Source organism: Miscanthus floridulus, chromosome 10, assembly GCF_019320115.1.
Source record: "Miscanthus floridulus cultivar M001 chromosome 10, ASM1932011v1, whole genome shotgun sequence".
Classification (NCBI taxonomy): domain Eukaryota; kingdom Viridiplantae; phylum Streptophyta; class Magnoliopsida; order Poales; family Poaceae; genus Miscanthus; species Miscanthus floridulus.
In genome coordinates, this window is record NC_089589.1 from 23,252,391 (window position 1) to 23,273,822 (window position 21,432).

General features: G+C 45.3%; 1 protein-coding gene and 1 long non-coding RNA gene across 2 annotated transcripts; one reads left to right on the plus strand and one right to left on the minus strand.

The window, feature by feature from the left end:
• Positions 1–1,192: 1,192 nt before the first annotated feature.
• On the minus strand, positions 1,193–15,392 carry LOC136487843 (protein RAFTIN 1B-like). The gene is made up of 4 exons (XM_066484954.1): positions 15,326–15,392; positions 14,458–14,563; positions 13,565–14,328; positions 1,193–1,372 (listed from the first exon to the last, which is right to left on the minus strand). Exons 1-4 carry the CDS (start codon positions 15,374–15,376, stop codon positions 1,193–1,195), a joined length of 1,101 nt encoding a protein of 366 aa, XP_066341051.1. The 5' UTR covers positions 15,377–15,392.
• Positions 15,393–17,454: 2,062 nt separating this feature from the next.
• LOC136487449 (uncharacterized) lies at positions 17,455–17,871 on the plus strand. Its single transcript, XR_010767260.1, has 3 exons — positions 17,455–17,510; positions 17,604–17,660; positions 17,743–17,871. It is a non-coding gene; the product is annotated as an uncharacterized lncRNA (long non-coding RNA).
• Positions 17,872–21,432: the final 3,561 nt, after the last annotated feature.

Consider the following 21,432-nt stretch of genomic DNA (forward strand, 5'->3'; position numbering starts at 1 on the left):
TACAGACAGCGTGTTGTCTATGGGTTATACATACCCTTAAGTTGGAAATCTAGTACGTTATTAATGTACCATTTGTTCAAATTTTTTTAATATTAAAATGAATCTAGGTTATAGAGTACACTCTTAGTAAATATAGTGGGATAAACTGCATAAAAAAATATAGTGGGATAAACACTCGTTACAGTCATGTATCCTATAAAAATAGAGAGCACTTAAAATTAAATTACCAGTACTGAGCCAAAATGTACAAAATTAATTTAACTGGAATTTACAAAATTTAATAATAAGGACTACTAAACCAAATTAAAGTGAATTCTCAAGGTCATTGGATTCTAGTTGGTTACAGGAGACTTTTGACACACTTGATACATCACTAAAATAAATATTTATCCGATGTATTCATGTTACTTATTAGTGTACATGGAGGCTGTAGGATTATACTTACATTTACTTAACTGCTGTGTAATTTAGAAACATATATTGCATACCTTATGGTTGTCATTAAATTGCTATGAAAGTTTATATTAGTATTTATATGCATACTCAAGTTGAGGGATATTTTGCTTTATTTTATATAATGACAGAGGTGGTTAATCTAGATACAACTTGGAGTATTCGTTAGTGATTTCCTTTTATATGCTAATTTAGAGATTACATTGCATTATGTTTCGTAAAGACATATGTGGGTAAATTAAATAGAAATTCATAGATTAATTTAAATAATCCTACAAAATGGTAGAGGTGTTTAATTTATATGCAATTGTATATAATTATTTTAAATTACCTTTCATACATATGTTGGGGCGGGTACTTTATTATATTTAAATTTCTTGTAACGGAATCCTTAACACTTAAGCATTGATCGGCCTGCTCCCGAATCCCCTCTTGCTTCGCATCTCGAACTTCAATCCAAATATCGGTGTCCTAACTCATGCATAGCATGTTGTTGATCTAAACTAAGGAACAAATAACATTAGATATATATTGGGTAAACGGAAACAAGCTAGCACAAGCTGCCCTTATTACATATGGTGGACCATACTCTGATCTGATGACAGGGAGTACAAATCTACAGCAGTGGGCTGGTACATATAAAAAACAACATGGCACATGTAAATTAAAGATTGCAAGATAGACGCACAAACAACATAGACTAATTTCAATCTTGGCTGGGACGACAGAGTGCAGTTTCTTAGGATGACGAGCGATTTGCCTCCTTCTTGACCCACACGTTGTGCCCATACGGCAGATAGTGGTAGATTGGTCCGGCGCCAGGCTTGGTGCCGAGGACCTTGAAGGAGAAATGCTCGGCGTCCCAGTGGGACGTGTCAGTGTGACAAATCGCGGCAACAGTCACTAGTAGAGAACAGACCTTTGATCCTCGGTCAAAATGGACTCTAGTCCCGGAATTTTTTGCCCCCGGGACTAGAAATACCTTTAGTCCCGGTTGGTGGATCCAACCGGGACTAAAGGCCCCTGCCCAACGGCTACTGCGCCAGACAGAGGTGGCAGGGACCTTTAGTCCCGGTTGGAGCCACCAACCGGGACTAAAGGTAGACTTCTACTCCCGGTTGGTGGCTCCAACCGGGAGTAAAGGTCTACTCCCGGGCCGTGGCTGCGCCCGGGGTTGGAAAGTTACCTTTAGTCCCGGTTGGATCTATCAACCGGGACTAAATGTTCTCCCTTTATAAATCGGCCGTCTCCTCCTTCCTCCCCGAGCCCGAGCTCAGCACATTTTGAAGCTCACTGCAGTAGTGTTCTTGCTTCCTCCCTCCCTCCATTGTTCCTCCATCCATTCTTCGATTCCTCCGTCGATTCTTCAGTTGTAAAGGTTACCAATCTCATACTCTCATTTTTTACCATTTTCTTATGCCATTTTATTCACTATATATATTTATGGTTCTTTATTATGGTTTTTTTTCATTTGTAAGCAATTTGAGCTCAAAATCACTTTAAGCTTGCATATTTACATGAAAGAAGGTTAAAGTATATATAAATATAAAGTTAGAAAATAGTTAGAAAATTATAGCAAATCCTTACTAGTTGAACTTGCGGACCGTGTTCAGGTCGGCGAGGATGTTCTCTGCCGAGCGGTAACGGACGTCAAGGAGGAGCTTTGATTCTACGAGGGAGAGCGATAACGGTCGTGGAAGACCGTGTTCCCTTCCTCGTAGAATCGGAGCTCTTCCTTGACCAAGTACGGTGCCGTCCGGTGGAGAAATCCTCGCCAAGCTGATCACGTAAGCAAGGTCAACTAGTACGGATGGTTATTTATTCACATGTCCCGATATCGTCGTAGTAGTCTGTCAATCACCGTACCTAAACGTAGTATATATAAATAAAAACTTAGAAAATAGTTAGAAAATTATAGAAAATCCGTATTAGTTGAACTTGCGGACCGTGTTCAGCTCGGCAAGCATGTTCTCTGTCGAGCGGTAACGGACATCAAGGAGGAGCTTTGATTCTACGAGGGAGAGCGACAACGGTCGTGGGAGACCGTGTTCCCTTCCTCATAGAATCGGAGCTCTTCCTTGACCAAGTACGGTGCTGTCCGGTGGAGAAATGCTCGCCGAGATGATCACGTAAGCAAGGTCAACTAGTACGGATGGTTATTTATTCACACGTCCCGATATCGTCGTAGTAGTCTGTTATGTGTGTACATTCCCATTCTTCTGTTAATTTGCGGAAATATCATATGAATTACTTACCTGCCGCAGTAAAAGACGAGAACACAATGACCATTAAAAATATCATTGTTTAGAGATCTAGATAATTTTATAGTTTGTTAATTTTATTTGTTTATAAAAGAAGAAATTTATAGTGTATTAAAAAATGAGTATAGAGAGTAGATGGCAACTGCTTCCGGGTCCTCGGCCTCTCATGGGTTTCCAAAGCGACTTAGGCCGGGCCTTCCTCTCATTCCATGCGGCAAGTGTCGTGATGAGATGAAGATTGTGATGGAGTACCGAGTGAAGAAGGAGGGTCCCAACAAGGATCGTATCTTCTACAAGTGTCCGGATCGCAATGTGAGTTATTTTATCGTATTTAATGATTATGGTTAGTTTATACCTATTTTCATGATGGTTGTGATTAAAGTTCTAATTTTTTGTTTTAATTTCAGTGGGATGGCAGTGGACGATGTTCAGGCTTCTACTGGGAGGAAGAGTATGTTGAACTCGTGCAAAAATATCTTGCACAACAGGCAGATACGGCGGCTAATGAGGCAGTGATCCAGCCGAAGAAGCCCAAAGATGTTGCACAATCGGGGGATCTGTCTGTTTTAGTTGAGATTGGTCGCGAAATCCTTGTGCTCCTGAAATGTATTTTAGCTTTAGTTCTTTTAGTGGTAGTTGGGATTGTCTACATTGTAGCGATGCTTTCATAAATTTGTATCTTTTGTGGTGGCACGCATGTTGTATAAATAATTAATTATGATCTAGGTTTTAATATGATATTTATGTCATGTAATGCAGATGAGCCGTCATTGGATGTATAATGCTGATCGCCGCTCACAAGAGTTCATTGACGGCGTGCATTCTTTATTACGTGCAGCCGAGACAAACAAACGCGACGGTTTCATGTGCTGCCCATGTGCCATATGTAAGAATACGGTGGAATATCCTTGCTCAAGGACTCTTCATTCACACTTGTTCAAGTCGGGTTTCATGCCAAACTATATTTGTTGGACAAAGCACGGAGAAACCGGTGTTGTAATGGAAGAAGATGAAGAAGAACAATGGGACGACAATGATATTATTCCTGATGGTGCGTGCTTCAATGATACTGCAATGGGAGAAGCTGAAGAAGAGGTAGTCGCAGAAGATGAGCTGGCTGATGATCTTTGTCAGGTCATTCGTGATGCACAAAGAGAATGTGAAAGTGAAAAGGAGAAGATCAAGTTCGAGCGGATGCTAGAAGATCACAAGAAATTGTTGTACCCAACTTGTGATGCAGGGCAGAAAAAGTTGGGAACCACACTAGAATTGCTGCAATGGAAGGCAAAGAATGGTGTATCTGACAAGGGATTTGGAGAGTTACTAAAAATCCAAAAGAAGATGCTTCCGAAGTACAATGAATTGCCCGCCACTACCTACGAAGCAAAACAAGTTGTCTGTCCTATGGGGCTAGAAATAGAGAAGATACATGCATGTCCTAATGACTGCATCCTATACCGTGGCAAAGAGTACGAGAAATTGGATGCATGCCCGGTATGCCATGCGTCGCGGTATAAGATCAGGCGAGATGACCCTGGTGATGTTGAGGGCGAACGTCCACGTAAGAAAATCCCTGCCAAGGTTATGTGGTATGCTCCTATAATACCACGCTTGAAACGTCTGTTCAGAAACAAAGAACATGCAAAATTGTTACGATGGCACAAAGAAGACCGTAAGGTAGACAATATGTTGAGACACCCTGCTGATGGGTCCCAATGGAGAGCAATCGACAGAGAATTCCCGGAGTTTGCAAATGACGCAAGAAACTTAAGGTTTGCTTTAAGTACAGATGGTATCAATCCTTTTGGAGAGCAGAACAGTAGTCATAGCACTTGGCCTGTTACTCTAAGTATCTACAACATTCCTCCTTGGTTATGCATGAAGCGGAAGTTCATTATGATGCCTGTGCTCATCCAAGGCCCGAAGCAACCTGGCAATGACATCGATGTGTACCTGAGACCACTTATTGATGAACTTCTCATTTTGTGGAATAAAGAAGGTGTACGTGTGTGGGATGAGTACAAACAGGAACACTTTGATCTGCGAGCATTGTTGTTCGTAACAATCAATGATTGGCCTGCTCTAAGTAATCTTTCAGGACAGTCAAACAAGGGATATAATGCATGCACACACTGCTTCGGTGATATTAGAGGTGTATTCTTGAAAAAATGTCGAAAGGTCGTGTACCTTGGCCATCGTCGATTTCTTCCTGCAAATCACCCCGTAAGAAAGAAAGGTAAGCATTTTAAAGGGAAATCAGACCACCTGACCAAGCCTCGCAACCGAACCGGTGAGGATGTACTCGATATGGTCAATGATGTGAAAGTCGTCTTTGGAAAAGGACATGGAAGCCAACCTATTCCGAAAGACGCTACCGGTCACGCACCCATGTGGAAGAAAAAGTCCATATTTTGGGACCTACCCTATTGGCAAGTCCTGGAGGTCCGTAGCTCGATCGACGTGATGCACCTGACGAAGAATCTTTGTGTGAACCTGCTAGGCTTTATGGGTGTGTATGGAAAGCCTAAGGACACATTTGAAGCACGACAGGACCTGCGTTGTTTGAGAGAAAGAGACAACCTACATCCAGAGAAGACAGATGATGGACGCCATTACTTACGTCCTGCTAGCTACACTCTAAGCAAAGAGGAGAAGGAAATCATGTTTGAATGCTTAAACAACATCAAGGTACCATCTGGATTCTCCTCGAATATAAAGGGTATTATAAATGTGCCAGAGAAGAAATTCTGTAACTTAAAGTCCCATGACTGTCACGTTCTCATGACGCAATTACTTCCAGTTGCATTAAGAGGAATTCTACCTCCAAATGTACGTCTAGCCACCGTAAAGCTATGTGCATTCCTCAATGCAATTTCTCAGAAGGCAATTGATCCAACTGATCTAGCTAAACTACAGAATGATGTGGTTCAATGTCTCGTCAGCTTTGAGTTAGTGTTCCCTCCTTCCTTCTTTGATATTATGACACACCTCCTAGTTCACCTAGTCAAGGAGATTTTCACTCTCGGTCCTGTGTTCCTACACAACATGTTCCCCTTAGAGAGATTCATGGGAGTCCTAAAGAAATATGTTCACAACCGTGCTCGCCCAGAAGGAAGCATCGCCAAGGGCTATGGAACAGAAGAGGTCATTGAGTTCTGTGTTGACTTTATTCCCGACCTTGACTCGATTGGTGTTCCTGAATCGAGACATGAGGGGAGACTAAGCGGAAAGGGGACACTAGGGAGGAAAACATATATTGGTACGGATGATGATTATTTCAATAAAGCGCACTACACAGTTCTACAGAACTCCTCTTTGGTAGATCCGTATATTGAGACACACAAGGATCTCTTACGATCCGAGTTTCCTGGGAAGACTGAAGCTTGGATTACGCATAAGCACATGGAAACTTTCGGCGGTTGGTTGCGAAAAAAATGTCAAGGTGATGAGAGCATCCATGAGCAACTGTATTTATTGGCTATGCAACCATCATGGCATATCGTCACATACAAAGGGTACGAGATAAATGGGAACATATTCTACACAGTAGCCCAAGATAAAAGGAGTACCAACCAAAACAGTGGTGTCCGCATAGATGCCACAGACCCGAATGGGAATAAGCAGACATATTATGGACGCATAGATGAAATATGGGAACTAGAATATGCACCTACTTTGAAGATCCCATTGTTCAAGTGCCAATGGGTCAAGGTGACCGGAGGCGGAGTAACAGTAGACAACGAGTATGGAATGACAACAGTAGACCTTAGTAATATTGGGTACAAAGACGAACCATTCGTCCTTGCCAAGGATGTGAATCAGGTGTTCTATGTCAATGATATGTCTACCAAACCAAAAAGAGGGAAAAATGATAATGACTCAACCAAAGAGCCAAAGCGCCACATAGTTCTTTCAGGGAAAAGAGTCATCGTGGGAATTGAGGACAAGTCGGACATGTCAGAAGAATATGAAAAGGATGACCGAATTCCGCCCTTCAAAGTGAACAAAGACCCTAGCATCTTGGTAAATGATGAGGACACTCCATGGTTACGAAGCGATCATAACCAAGGGACATACATAAAGAAGAAGTTCACTGCTGTGCCCACTTGATGATATAGTGATTTAATATAGTGTGTGTTTGAGATATTATGTAATAATTGTGAATTCAGATGTTTATTATGTCATGTTTTAAATTAAATCAATGTTTGATTTGGTTGGATTTCTCTCTCAAAAAGGTAAATTATTAGGATACTGAGTGATGAAAAATTAAAATATTAACGTTAAAATGATATGAAAACAAATTTCCTGTCCAAAACCAATAATTTTAATAATTTTAATTAAACACTACATTTTTGCATTAACGAAATAATAAATATTAGTTACATTATGTTTTATAATTCTAACAAAAAATAAAAAAAGTTAGGTTATCGATTTTTCCTATGTGCAATAAACAAAAATAAAATTCATATTTTTAACAAAATAATTTTATGCCTTTTATTTAATTTACTATGTATTTAATAAAAACTATTGCATTTCTATTGTATGTAACAAGACTATTGCTTAAAACAGGCGGGAAACGAAACTGCAGGCCACCTTTACTCCCGGGTGGGAAGCCCACCCGGGAGTAAAGGTGGGCTGCAGTTTCGCGGCCCGCCAAAAAAAAATCCTTTACTCCCGGTGCGTGTTACCAACCGGGAGTAAAGGTATACCTTTACTCCCGGTTGGTAACACGCACCGGGAGTAAAGGTACCTTTACTCCCGGTTGGTAACACGCACCGGGAGTAAAGGGTTTTTACTCCCGGTTGGTGGATGGCACCGGGAGTAATTCTCCTCTGCTATATAACCTCCAGCGCCTGGCAGATCGATCCGCTCGTCTTCTTCCTCGTCGAACACCGCCGCCCTCTTCTTCCTCGCGCCGCGTCTGTTCGCCTTCCGTGACACCGGCGTCGCCGTCTTCTTCCTCGTGCGGCCTCCACCGCGCGCGCCCGTGCCCCTCCTCCGCGCTTGCCCGTGGCCCTCCACCGCGCCCTCCTCCGCGCCCGACACGCCCTCCACCGCGCGTTGCCCCACCGCGCCGGCCCGAGGCCCTCCAGTAGGTACACTGCCGATATTTGGAACTCTAAATGATTTTAAATAAAAACATATCTTAAGGCAAGTTTTGAATATTTGGAACTCTAAATGACAAGTATAATTAAGGATCACCAATAAAATTACTTTAGAAATTAATTGGATCGATATAAATCCATGGCTTGTATAATAAACACGCTATATATTATTCGGAAACAACGCTACGAACCATCCGCTTGCTGTTAAGATATGTTTGTTAATAAACACGCTATATATTATTCGGAAACAACACTACATTAATAGAAGAATTTTTTCTATCTTCATAGATCAATGTTTGTTAACGAAATTTTATCCAAATATATTCATGTAGGGTCTTTTTTTTTGAAGGATTTGTTGTAGGATATATAATGGTCAAATAGGAACTCAATTTTGATACCCAGTTTGTAAACTAAGCGTTTTTTAGTTTATCAAAAATATCACATGTTTCTTCATTTGTGAACTTTGAATATACAGATATAATATATTAATGTTGCTAAAGTAATATGAGCATTACATATTTTTTCCGGGAAGACTATCTTCAAACTTTATATCATAGCATCAGAGATCGCCTGTAAAAGAAGAAAATAAATTCTTATCATTTCGGAAATAGTAATGGTTATATGAGCAATAAGACACATATACTTACATTTCATAATGACTTATACTTATATTATTAACATAGAATTTTCTCATATGATGAATGACTACATGGTTGATCACATGGTACATAGGATCACAACATCACGCACCGACACCGCCCCGGCCCGCCTCACGTCGTCGTCGTCGTCGTCAGCACGCCGGCCCGCCTCACGTCATCGTCGTCAGCACACCGGCCACCGCGCCGACACGTATATATACGTCATTTGTATTCATATGCATTTCGTCCATGCGTTTCTATGTATACGGCGGAGCACCGCCGCCCTCGTTCACCCATGTGTACAGACATATATACGGCGGAGTGGAGCACCGCCACTCTTGTCACACCGCCCTTTCTCGTGCCCTAATTCGCCCTAGTACCGACGTAGTTCGTCCTAGTGTGGCGAATTGCGTCCGTGATCGAGGGGCAAGATTTAATAATGCATATTGTTTGTAGATTTTACGCATGTAATAAGCAAAGATTTGACGTACTATATATTGGTTTTGTTTTTTGAAGCTAGATGGCCGACCCGAGAAATATGGATGAGGAGGAGTTGATGATGAATTTGATCAACACTGGCACTCAAGTTGCCGGCGATGATGGTGCTAAAAATAACATGCAAGAGGATGTAGATGACGGGAGTCAGTACTTAGCTCTTGAACAAAATGAGCAACAACATATTGGCCAAGTATATATTTTTTATTATTAGCTATATATATATATTATCATATGTCCTATGTGTGCTCATGACATTAAAAATAATGTTTATGTTTTGTAGCCCTCTGGATCGACATCAACAACTACAACGAAGAGTAAAAATGTTCGAGGTCCCAAAAAGCCATTGGAGGGTCGCTTCATCATCTCAGAGTTCAATGTGGATACAGGAGAACCGGGGGGGCCGAATAAAATGAAATTTGTGCACCACTGTGGTTACCTTGTACGGGACCGACTCCCGATTAGTACCCGTGAATGGAAGAAGAAGACCAATGCTCCTCATATCAGTTTTGTCTCCGATCGTGACAAGGCGTTAATTTGGAATGATGTCTTGGTACATTTCACGCTCCAAACAGATGATTATGATGATATAATAGATGGTGATGAATTGAAGGAGCGAGTTAGGGATTGGGCAATGAAGAAGATGGCCACCCAGTTTCAGACTTGGAAGAAACACCTATACACGACGTATGTCAAGAAGAACATAGCACCAGATTTTACTGTCCCAGGCCCGATCTCAAAGCAGAGGCCCTATTGGGATGAGTTTGTACAGTACAAGACTTCGGAAGAGGGTGTGAGTCGGGTGATAAAGAACCAACATAATGCCCAACAGAAGACATACCACCATACCTTGGGATCAGGTGGCTACCCGACTGCCATTAAGAAGTGGAACAAAATGGAAGCAGACCTTCTTGCCAAGGGTATCAGACCAGAATCACTCGAGTGGGGAGAACGTGCAAAGAATTGGTTTTTCGCTCATGGGGGAACACTAGACCAGGAGACAGGGAAGTGCGTTTATGGCGCAAGACTGCAAGAAGCAGCAGAAAGATTGTTTTATGCTCAGAGAGCTACTGCTAGTGGTGCGTTCAGGCCCAACAGAGAGAAGGATGAGCTGACATACGCCATCGGGACTATTGAACATGGTGGCCGAACTAGAGGCAAAGGAAGTGTCTCGTGGGAGCATGGATTCCCTCAGGACAGACCTTCCTACAGAAGTCGCCAGAGAAAGAAGGAAGAAGAGGCACACCGGCTCCAGAGGTTGGAGGAAGCGGTGCGTGAAGCACAGGAGCGGGAAAAAAACCTTGAAGCGAGAATGCAGGAGGAAATCAAAAGGCAAGTGCAAATAGCAGTGAGTGCAAGCAAGCAGGCATCAGAGCCAGGAATCAACATTAGCCAATCTGTTCAGTTGAAAAGCAGCTGCGCTTCCACGGAGATACCAAATCAAGGGGACACAGGACTGCGCTTCCCTGTGGATGACGTCACTGAACCTTGTACAACGTGTGAGCTACACATTCCGAAGGAGAATTCCACAATCAAGGTGGCTATCGGTCTTGTTAATCCTATCGACCGAACCAAGACACCAAGGATTCATGGGAATATAATCCAAGAAGGATATGCCACCATCTCGGTAGATAAAGCTGAAAAAGGTTTTAGTGATTTGCCTCTTGACATTCCTGGAGGTGATGGCGAGAAGACTCTAGGAGAAGCGGAGAAGACATTCATTCTATGGCGCAAGCGCTACATCATCATTCCAGGGATGTCGGCTCCACCTCCTCCTGAACTACCTCACCATAGGTATGTGCGGATGAAAACACTACATCATTAATTTGTATTGGCTTAAATAATTAACAATCTGCTCATAATAATATGTCATTCCTTTTTTTGTAGCAGATCCTCCCCCAATCTAAATCCAATTGTTCAATCGCCAGATCATCATAGTGCTCTGTACGATGACATTGTGTTGGAAGACGAGGCTGCATCCACACCCTCTCCAAGGAGGTCTCCAACGCCGCAGCCGCCACCTCCAAGGAGGTCTCCAACGCCGCTGCCAACACCTCCAAGGAGGTCTCCAACGCCGCTGCCAACACCTCCAAGGAGGTCTCCAACGCCTCCCCCGCCCCCACCTACCAAGAAGCCTAGCAAGAGGCCAGCCCCTCAAACGAAGAACCAGTCCCCGCCTGCAAAGAAAGCCACCGTGAAACCAAGGGTTATTCCCAAAATAATATCTGAAGAGAAGGAAGAAGGAACTGATGCATATAAAAAAGACATGTCTAGATTCTATGACAAACTTAAAATGAATCAAGAAGCAAGGAGAAACCCAGAGAAACCGTACTTCTTCGTAGCTCCGGATATTTTAAGAAAAAAGGTGATTTCTTACCAGCATCAACAGCGGGAATCTCGTAAGCCGTCCAAATCAACGTTATCAGACTATGACCGCACTCTCACCAAGTCAATTGAGGCGGCACAGAAAAAGAAGCGGGCAGGGAAAGGAGTTGCCCAACTCGGACAACAAGCGCACCAATCAATCCCCCCGCTAGTTGTTGGTAATGAATATGGTTCGAATTTAGGATTAATGCATCAGGCAAACATACCTCCGGATGTCGATTTGGATCACCTTGGTGAATTTCTTGATGAGACTGGTCTCGACCTTTACCAGATGTTTGGTGATGGAAACATTGAGAGTGCGGCGGAGGTTGATATTTGGAAGAAAAAATTTGTACTAGGCCAGAGTCTATACAACCCTCAAGCCTTATCTGATCTGGGGACGCAAATGTACCTGCTAAACAAGTGGTACATGCAGGCGTCTACCAGTGGAGACTTCTGCGTTGGTGTCAGAATTAGAGACGAACATTGGTTCCGTGGCGATGATGTTATGTATGTTGACTTTGCAGAATTTCATCAACTATGCCACCTGACCTCTCTGGACAAAGTTATCATTAGCTGCTATTGCCTGTAAGTAATAATTCTTTCGATCTATTATTAAACTCATCATATGTGTGTATATGCATATAAATTATCCTAACAAGTACTATATATATGCAGATTTACAATGACAGAGCTCAGAAAGGAAGGCTGCAATGAAATTGGTTTTGTTGATCCCCATATAGTATTCAAAGACCCAATTACTCCAATGACTAATTGGAAGTCTGAGTCAGAGAGTAACCTCATGAACTTCTTAGTGAACCAACGCCACAAGAAGGATATACTCTTTCCCTATAACTTCAAGTGAGTGTTAATCATGTCGATCATAGCCTTAATGGCTCATATGTTGATTCTAGTTAATTAATGAGTGTTATGCGTTATATCCTATAAACACATGCAGCAATCACTGGATATTGATGGACATCGATCTGGTGAAAAGTCACTTGATAATCTATGACTCGATGAGAAAACCACAACAAGACTACCAAGATATGATAGATATTATCCAGAGGTAATTTCGAGATCTCTAGCAACTATATATACACACAAACATGATGATTAACTATATCTGATGACGTGGCAAATTTTTTATTGGGCAGTGTTTGGAAAACCTTTATTGAGAAGCAACACATGGAAAAATGCAAAGCGCCACTGAATGTAATCCCATTGAAAGTAAGTCCCCTGAATCGCATCATCTTTATTAATTAAACATATAGCTTTCACCGGATCACCAGATTGGATGACAAATCCTTTTCTCGTAAAGTGGTGTCTGAGGCAGGAACAGGGGAACAACTACTGTGGTTACTATGTTTGCAAGTTTATCAAGGTGGTCTCCCAAAGAACTCCTACAGAGAGACTCAAAGTACGTTAAAAATACACTATATATTCATTTAATTATTATTATTGATTGTGTTACTATGTCTTTATATATATATATGTACATATATTAATTTATTTTCCTTTAATTCAAACCTGTAGACTCGATGGTTGGAGGAAAAGGTCATACGGCAAGACCAAATCAAAGCAATTCAAGAGTCTATAGCCGGATTTTTTAATGAGCAGGTCATCGATTCCAAGGGCGAGTTCTACTTCGACCCAACACTGCCATTGAAGCCAAGCTAGAGGATGAGAAGAAACTTGTTATGTCACAACAACTATAATGCAATCTTTTGTAATATATGCACATGAAATAATATAATGTAAAATACACATATGCATGCATGCATGTAAATATATATATGATGCATGCATGCATATATATATATATATATATATATATATATTTCTATGATTGAATTGTGTGATTTAATACGTTCATTGTGCTTGAACCGAAACATACTATATGCGCGTATAAATGTATAATTAGCAGCGTACAATACGACTTCGAAAACCTATTTTGAAAAGAAAACAAAAAAATGAAAAGAAAAGAAAAAAGAAAAAAACCTTTAGTCCCGGTTCGTATTACCAACCGGGACTAAAGGTGCCGGCCATCGTGGCATGTCAGGAGGCACCTTTAGTCCCGGTTGGTGTTACCCACCGGGACTAAAGGTCCTCCTTTAGTCCCGGTTCCTGACCCGGGACTAAAGGACCCCCCCTTTAGTCCCGGATGCTTGCTCCCGGGTGGGGAACCGGGACTAGAGGGGGTTCCCCACCGGGAGTAAAGCTCGGTTCTGTACTAGTGAGTGACGACAAGGCCACTACTGGCACCCTCCAGCTCCACCGTGTACGCCCTCGTCGCGGGCGTGTTATGGCACATGTAGACGGTGTACGGGTAGTTATGGTCGTGGCATGACACGAAGCTCGACCCATCCACCGGGTGTACAGCTCGTACGGTGTACGGTTGCTTAGGTGCCCCTGAGCGGGGCAGGTCGGAGGTCATCGGCCGGATGTTGCGGGTGCCAAGTGCCGCCATGGAACCCTCGACCAGGGCTTCCAGCGACGTAGCGCAGAATTTGGCCTCACCTGCCTTTGGTGGCAGGCCACACATGTATAGCGTCTCCTCCATGTTGGCTGCCTGCACAGAGTTCCTGGCGACACCGAGCCGAGCGAGGGCGCTCGGCAGCGAGGACGTCGAGAATGGAATGGAGTCCGCCACATGGCGCGGCAGTAGCCCGAGCGGTGCGCTGGCTGCCAAAGGGAAGTATAAGGTTATGGTCTTGCCTACTTGCACTGCCTCCTCACGGAAGAAGAGCCCCTGGGCCAGATACTCGTCAGTGCTGTGGTCACGGACATGGGGTGGCATGGGAGACGAATCCTTGGTCGGTCCAGAGGGGGAGCGAAGCCCCCACATTAACCAAGTCAGGGAGTAGGCTTCAGCAACCGTATCATCCTTAGATGGCCTGGGAGACGAGTGCTTGGTCGGTCTAGAGGGGGAGCGAAGCCCCCACATTAACCATGTCAGGGAGTACGCTTCAGCAACCGTATCATCCTTTGGTTTGTTTGCAAAGCTGGTCTCTGCACCGTAAAGTATGTAGACCAGCCGTGAGCATCAGCCACAGATAATCATGAATGTTCCAACCTTCTTTTTTGTTTTATAATCATAGTTTTCAGATATTAATTAATTAAAGCGAGTAATGGACTGACCAGGATGGAGGAGCTTGAGGATGGGGTCCGGGAGCGGAGAATCGGGCAGGACGGTGCGCCAGAACACTTCAGCCTCGGTCAGGACTGCATTGCTACACTGTCCAACCTGAACGCAACACGACAGATTTAAGTTGGTGGCCTTATCCATACCTATGCCTTATATTAAAGATCTAAATTCTATCCATTGTTTTTGGTTCACCTCGTCGTCCTAACGACTCCTAGGGTGCATGTGTTTCTGTAGATTTATGATGTATATATACGACCCAACGATCGAGGTGTATGTAGACGGAGCATATAATCATACTAGACCATCGAAGATAGTATATATGCGAAGTATGTAAGTATATATACAATATATGATTATACTTATTTTATGCACTATTATATGTATTAGAAAATATGGGCTCTTCTGAAAAAATTCCAGGTACTAAGATTTTAAGTATCTTAAAATAAGTATATAAACATAATCAAAACTGACAAATGATTATATACACATAAGCAATATGGTTCATTAAAGATCGGAGTAACTACACCTCGGAATAGAAAAAAATGCACCCTAACACACACACACACACACACACACACACACACACACATATATATACACACACACACACACACACATATATATATATATATATATATATATATATATATATATATATATATATATATATATATATATATATATATATATATATATATATATAGTATAAATAAATGTATTGTCAAAACATATTTCATAGGTTTATCTCATGGACCATTATTTATGGATATTTCTACAAGCTTAATCAAAGCTAAGGAAGTTAGATTTAGCAAGAAACTATAAAGACATAATTATTTTGGAATGTCACGAGTAAATGATTACCGCAAGCAGAACAATGGTGGCGATTATAGCAGAGTGGAGGAGTGGCGCCATAGAAACCAGCCGTGATATTCTGATGACTCTATCCAGCCCCAGATGTTTCGACTAAGCCGGCCAGGGTATGCAGATACTTATAGTAGAACCTTAGAAGGTGTCAAGCTGATACCGGATGTGATAGTAATTTACCTACCATCTCCTCTCCTAGAAGATGTGTAATATAGAAAGGCTGCCAAGGGGATCGAATCTTAGTGAATTCCTGCTAAGCCAATCTTAATGACGAATGACTGCTAAGGCAATCTTAATGACGAATGGCTGCTAAGCCAATCTTAGTGACGAATGGCTGCTAAGCCAATCTTAATGACGAATGGCTGCTAAGCCAATCTTAATGACGAATGGCTGCTATGGCAATCTTAATATAGAATGGCATGCAGGGGAGCCGTACATTTCGGGAAACTGTGGCTCTACTGATTGCGGGAAGCAATGCGTTGAGCTCTACTCTAGCGGCCATGTACAAACTCTGAAGCCAAACGCGCCCAGCAATCAGCAGAAAGCGGCCTGCGCTCTGAATCTGGACACAGCCACGAGGAGCTGACTCAGTCAGTGTGCACGGCTGACTTCGGCAAATGCATAGGATATGTTGAGTCACGTGCCACGTGGCCTTGCCTTCCACACGAAGAATCCAACGAAATGTCAAATTTGCTGAGTGTTTTTATATTTGATGAGTGTATTTTCTCGGGCACTCGGCAAATAAGTTCTTTGCCGATTGCTGTGCTAAAAACACTCGGCAAAAAAAAAACACTCGGTAAAGAGGAGGTTTGCCGAGTGTAAAAAAAAACTCGGCAAATATGGAGTTTGCCTGAGTGTTTTTTTTGACACTCGGTAAAAAATTAAAATCTTTTTTCTGGGAAAGAAGGAGAAGAAAAAAAATAAAAAAAAAACTTTGTTGAGTTCCCAGATCCAGGACACTCGGCAAAGAAATAAAAAAAATTTTCTAGGAAAGAAGGAGAAGAATAAAAATGAAAAAAAAACTTTGTCGAGTGCCCAGATCTAGGACACTCGGCAAAGGAAAAAAATATTTTTTCTAGGAAAGAAGAACAAGAAAAAAATGAAAAAAAACTTTGCCGAGTGGCAGATCTAGGACACTCGGCAAAGGAAAAAAATATTTTTTAACCGGCCCCAGCGGATGCGCCCTACCCTTCTCCCCGCACGGCCCCCTCCCCTTCTCCCCGCGCCGCGTCTACACGCACCCTCCCCTTCTCCGCGCACGCACACGCGGCGCCCCCTCCTCTCTCTCGGTGCTGGCGCGGCCCCACCCTCCCCTCCTCCCTCTCCGGTGCCGGCGCGGCCCACCCTCCCCTCCCCCCTCGCCGGAGCAGCCCACCCTCCCCTCACTAGATCTGGCGCCTCCCTCTCCCGGCCCTCCTCCCTCTCCTGGATCCGGCGCCGCCGCCCCCCTCCCGGCCCTCCCTCTACCGGATCCGGCTGCGCCACCCCCCTCCTGGCCCTTCCTCTCCAGATCCGGCGGCGCCGCCCCCCTCCCGGCCCTCCCTCTCCAGATCCGGCGGTGACGGGCGTGGTGGTGGTGGCGGAGGGAGGAGCGGCGGATCTGGTGGCGTGCTCGTCGGCGTTCGCAGCTCCACGAGGAAGGAGCGGGCGACGCGCGACGCTGGCGAAGACGGGCTTGGGCGAGGCTCGTCTAAGTGGATGGCACGGCGGTGGACGCTCGACACCGTGGCTTCCTGTTGACTGCGAGCAGAGGTGGCCGCGGCGAGGTGCTGATAATTTTGATAATACCACCCTCTAGTCCTGTAATATCATTTATCATGTTCTAATTTAGCAACGATGACCTATTGATAGTGCCTCTAGTTTGAAACCTCAAAATTCTTTCATTCAGTCCAATTACTGGTGTATATTATAGCTGCTGTAGATGATCTTTAGGTCACTTTACATGATAATTTGTTTATTTTTCATACTAATTTAACACTCAAAACAGGTAGAGAACGAAATAGTGAATAATGTCAAGTAGTATTCCATTATATCATGTAATGTCAATAAAGTTATGAATGTCACTGATAATGAAATTTCACTGTGCTGCTATTTTCGTGCATCTTAGCATTTCTACTGAACTACACTCTGGAACACAATCCTGAATTCTGCACTCACACAATCGATGTGTGGAAACTTGAAGGTACAGCTGCCATCCAGTTATTCCACTCAACCGTATAGGCCAACATACAAACCATTTTTGAGTAGTGATATTCATGTTACGCTGTTTCTGCAGGATTTCTTCACCGTTGGAATTGGTTGGGTGCTATTTGGTGGCCTTCCTTTTGATCTTGTAAGTTTTTGGGCTTGTTTCTTATGCGCCACTTATGTTTGTATAACCTCCCGTGAATACTGAACCCCAGTTTCGTATGCAGCTTAATGTTATCGGTCAGGGATTAGGGTTTCTGGGCTCTGGATTGTATGCCTACTGCAAGATCAAAGGAAAGTAGATGATGATGCCTAGTGGGATCGACTGGGAGTAGACGTTGGGTGTGACTTATTTTGTTCTGTTTGCTGGAGTAGAACTTCTGTACTAAAAGTGTTTTGTATGGCAGCTATTAAATTAAAATATGCTGAGAAAAAAATTATTTTTTTCCGAGTGAAATACACTAGCGGCCCTTTAACTTGTCGGCTTGTGCCAATCCGGTCCACGAACATGCAAACACGGAAAAATAGTGCCCTGAACTTGTCAAGTTGTTCACCGCAGGTCCATTTCTCATCCGGCGTGGCCTCCAGGCGACGTGGCAGTGCCAGCGTGGCGGACGAAGAACGTGAGCCGCACGTTTCAATGGGCCTGCCACGCTCGCTTGCCGGTTGCGCAAGCCCCACTCAGCCGCGCTGGTCGTGCCGCGCCGCTCGCCTGCCGGCACCACGTGCGCTCTGCCGTGGCACCACGCTCGCCCGCTGGCTCCATGTGCTTGCTGCCGCATGCGCTTGCCGGAGCCGCCGCGCCACCCGCCGGCACCGTGTGCGCCCCTCTGCGGCACGACGCTCGCGCGCTGGGCGCTGGCTCCGCGCGCTCGCGTGCTCTTGCCGGAGCCGCCGCACTGGGCCGCAGGTGCCGCCACTCTCGCCCGCCGGCACCGTGTGCTCTCCTCCGCGGCACGGCGCTCACCCGCTGGGCGCTGGCTCCGCGCGCTCGCATGCTTGCTGCCGCGTGCGCTTGCCGGAGCCGCCACGCTCGCCCGCCGGTGCCGCCACGCTCGCCGGCGGCGATCTGCGGCTTAAGAGCATAAGGGTGCTTGTTCGCACTTGTTGGAGGTCGCGGCTTGTCGTGCAGTGGCCCGAGGCGTCCTGGCCGCACGAACAGGCGCCTCCAATAGAAGATGCCCGCCGGCGACAGCACTCCAGCGGATCCTGTGGACAAACAGCGAAGGGGTCGATCTGGTGAGCACCAAGGAGTCACAAGGAACACAGATCAAGGGATAATAAAGGGGAAGATAAACCGGAGTGAGCTGGCCATGGTGAGGGGGTTGCGGAGGCCACGGCAGACCACGGCGGTGGCAAACCGGCGCACGGCTGATCCCAATGGCGAGAGGTGATTCGAGTGGGTGCAAGCAGCGCGCAAGGACAAGTCCGAGCTAGTTGCGAGAGGAATTGGGCAAACAATAATGGTATGCTGAGAAAAAAATTATTTTTTTCTTCAGAAAATAGGTTTGTCGAGCGTAATTCCCAGAAACACTCGGCAAACAATAATCCTTTGCCGAGTGTTTTTCCAAAATACACACGGCAAACTACTTTTTTTGCCGAGTGTCAAATTTGACACTCGGCAAAACATTTGCCGAGTGCGCGATAAAAAACACTCGGCAAATAGTTGTTTGTCGACACTGTAGATGTCGTGTGCTGTTTACCGAGTGTTTTTTGGTGTTTGCCGAGTGCCTGTGGCACACGACAAAGTCAATGTTTCCGGTAGTGAATCCAAGGAAACTCCAAGTCAACGATGTCGACTGCCTAAAATCTTTGGAGTACTTTTCTCATGTCACTGTTTAAAAAAGCATTTATAGCAACGCCTTTTTTCTAAGGGGCAGCTCAATTTAAAACCACCTCTAAAAATGGTTCCCAAAATGAATAGCCTCGATCTAGAAATGCATTTGTAGGGGTGGCTGGTATTTTTAGCTGCCTCTACAAATGGCCCTATTTGTTGGGTGGCTCTAGATCTAGCCGCCCCTACAAATCAACTTATAGAGGCGGCTGCATCTAGAACCGCCCCTATAAATGGACGCCGAACAATAGAATTACATTAAAAATTGAATTTTTTCAAACGACCTCGGACGAAGACATGACCAAAATGAAAGTTATAGATCTCGAAAAGTTATAGGACTTGTAGTTGACAACTTTTTTATTTAAAATCATCTATCCATGAAAATTTGGTTTGATGTTCTCACATTTGGAATTCGAATTTTTCAAGTGACCTCAGACGGAGAAACCACCAAAACTAAAGCCCCTCCTCTGCCAGATCTGCTCCACATGGCCTGACATCCCATCTCCCAGATGAAGTGGGATGGCGCGGGAGTGCACGCCACAATTTCTCCGGCAGGCGCGGGACGTCAGAGGGAGGGGCACATCCAGAATCCACCTTGCCCCCGGCAAGGAGGCCCCATGACGGCATCAGGGGCTATGCCAACTCGCTAGACGGAGAACCTGGCCCCCCGATCGACGGGTACCCGGGTGGCACGCCCTCAAAACCATCCAACTCCTTGGAGTTGGGTCGGGAGCTGCTGAGCGGTGGGCCCAACGAGGGCCCATCTGAGCTCGGCGCGATATCCACGCCCCTGCCTATGATTGCTAGGGTCGGCCCGAGAGGAACGGGTCCTGTTACCGAAGCCCCCAGAAGGGCGTGGCACGCCTGGTGATCAGGTGGCCCCGAGCCAGAGCCCAGACGCTCTCGATCACCTGACCCACGGCAGGCCTAGGTCAGAAACGAGGGTGCCCTGGGGCCCAAGGCCAGTTACTCCCAAACGAGTCCGTCGGACCCTCAGGCCTCAGACTTACGTGACATAGGCCAAAAAAGGGGTCCGCATTACAATCGCTCGGCCCAGATAGCCGAGCGCCCCCACGAAGGGCATCACACTCTCGCCAGCAGAGGTCATCCCCTACGATGGCTAGTTCGGTCACCAGAAGATCTAATTCAGCCCTTCATTGCCGTCACAAATCTACCAGGTGAGACCACAAAGAGCTCGGGAGCTCCTGACGAGATCCTATCATAGGGGTGTGTTAAGCCTCGAGATCAAAGATTTCTGACCAAGAGACCCCCCTACTGACACCTCTAGGATCGCCTAGGGGCTTAGGGGCTATACCCATCGAGTACGCTCCCTCCTACCCTCACGCCAAGGAGTCAGGTCATGCCCGAGCATGCCCATTGCCTCTGCTATGGGCTCAGCCGCTCGCCCGAGCCTCAGGTTCCCAATCAACAGAAGCCTGGACCCGATCCTTGGCTCCCTCCCGGACTCCGGCGCTAGCCAAGGCCTAGGCACGAGAAGGTGCGCCCTAAGACACTGAGGCTCCGGGGGCTCCCTAACGCTACCTTGCTGGCGTGGCTCTATCAACCGTTCCTTCGACAAGGTCACGCACGGGGCATGACGCAAGAAGACAAACTCCTCCACTGGCTCTATGGGCTTGGGGGCTTTCGGGCCTGTGCGTTAGCCACTAAGAAGCCTCTAGAAGGAGCGCCTGGCAGAGGCTGGTCCAAGCCAAAACAGCCTGACACTATGTGTCAGAATAGAGTAGCCAGATGATGCCTCTAGAGCTTCTTCGGCTTCATGACATCGCCACGGTCCACATGACACCGCTGCAAGACCCTGCTAGACTCTGGACCATATAGACCATAGGCTCAACTCCCCCAAACCGCCATGTACCCGACCTACCTCGAGATATAAGGGGGAGGTCGAATCCTAGGATGGCGGAGGACGATTCCAGACAGATCATTCGAGTCTTCACCGTTCCGCTCGAGCTCTGCACCAAGAGCAGAGCAACCCAGAGAGGGGCACCAAGAGCTCAACCAATCTATCGTCTTCCTCCTCTCCGGCGAGAGGGAAGGCTCCACCGGTAGCAAGGCAACCCTAGGA

Bases quoted from the DNA above. Each gene is read 5' to 3' on its own strand.
- LOC136487843 (XM_066484954.1), bottom strand. From the start codon at position 15,376: ATGGCGCCACTCCTCCACTCTGCTATAATCGCCACCATTGTTCTGCTT. The intron at 14,564-15,325 runs GTAATCATTTAC...TGTTGCGTTCAG, and splicing joins CCACCATTGTTCTGCTTGCG to GTTGGACAGTGTAGCAATGC. The intron at 1,373-13,564 runs GTCGTCACTCAC...CGAGGATCAAAG, and splicing joins AGGGTGCCAGTAGTGGCCTT to GTCTGTTCTCTACTAGTGAC.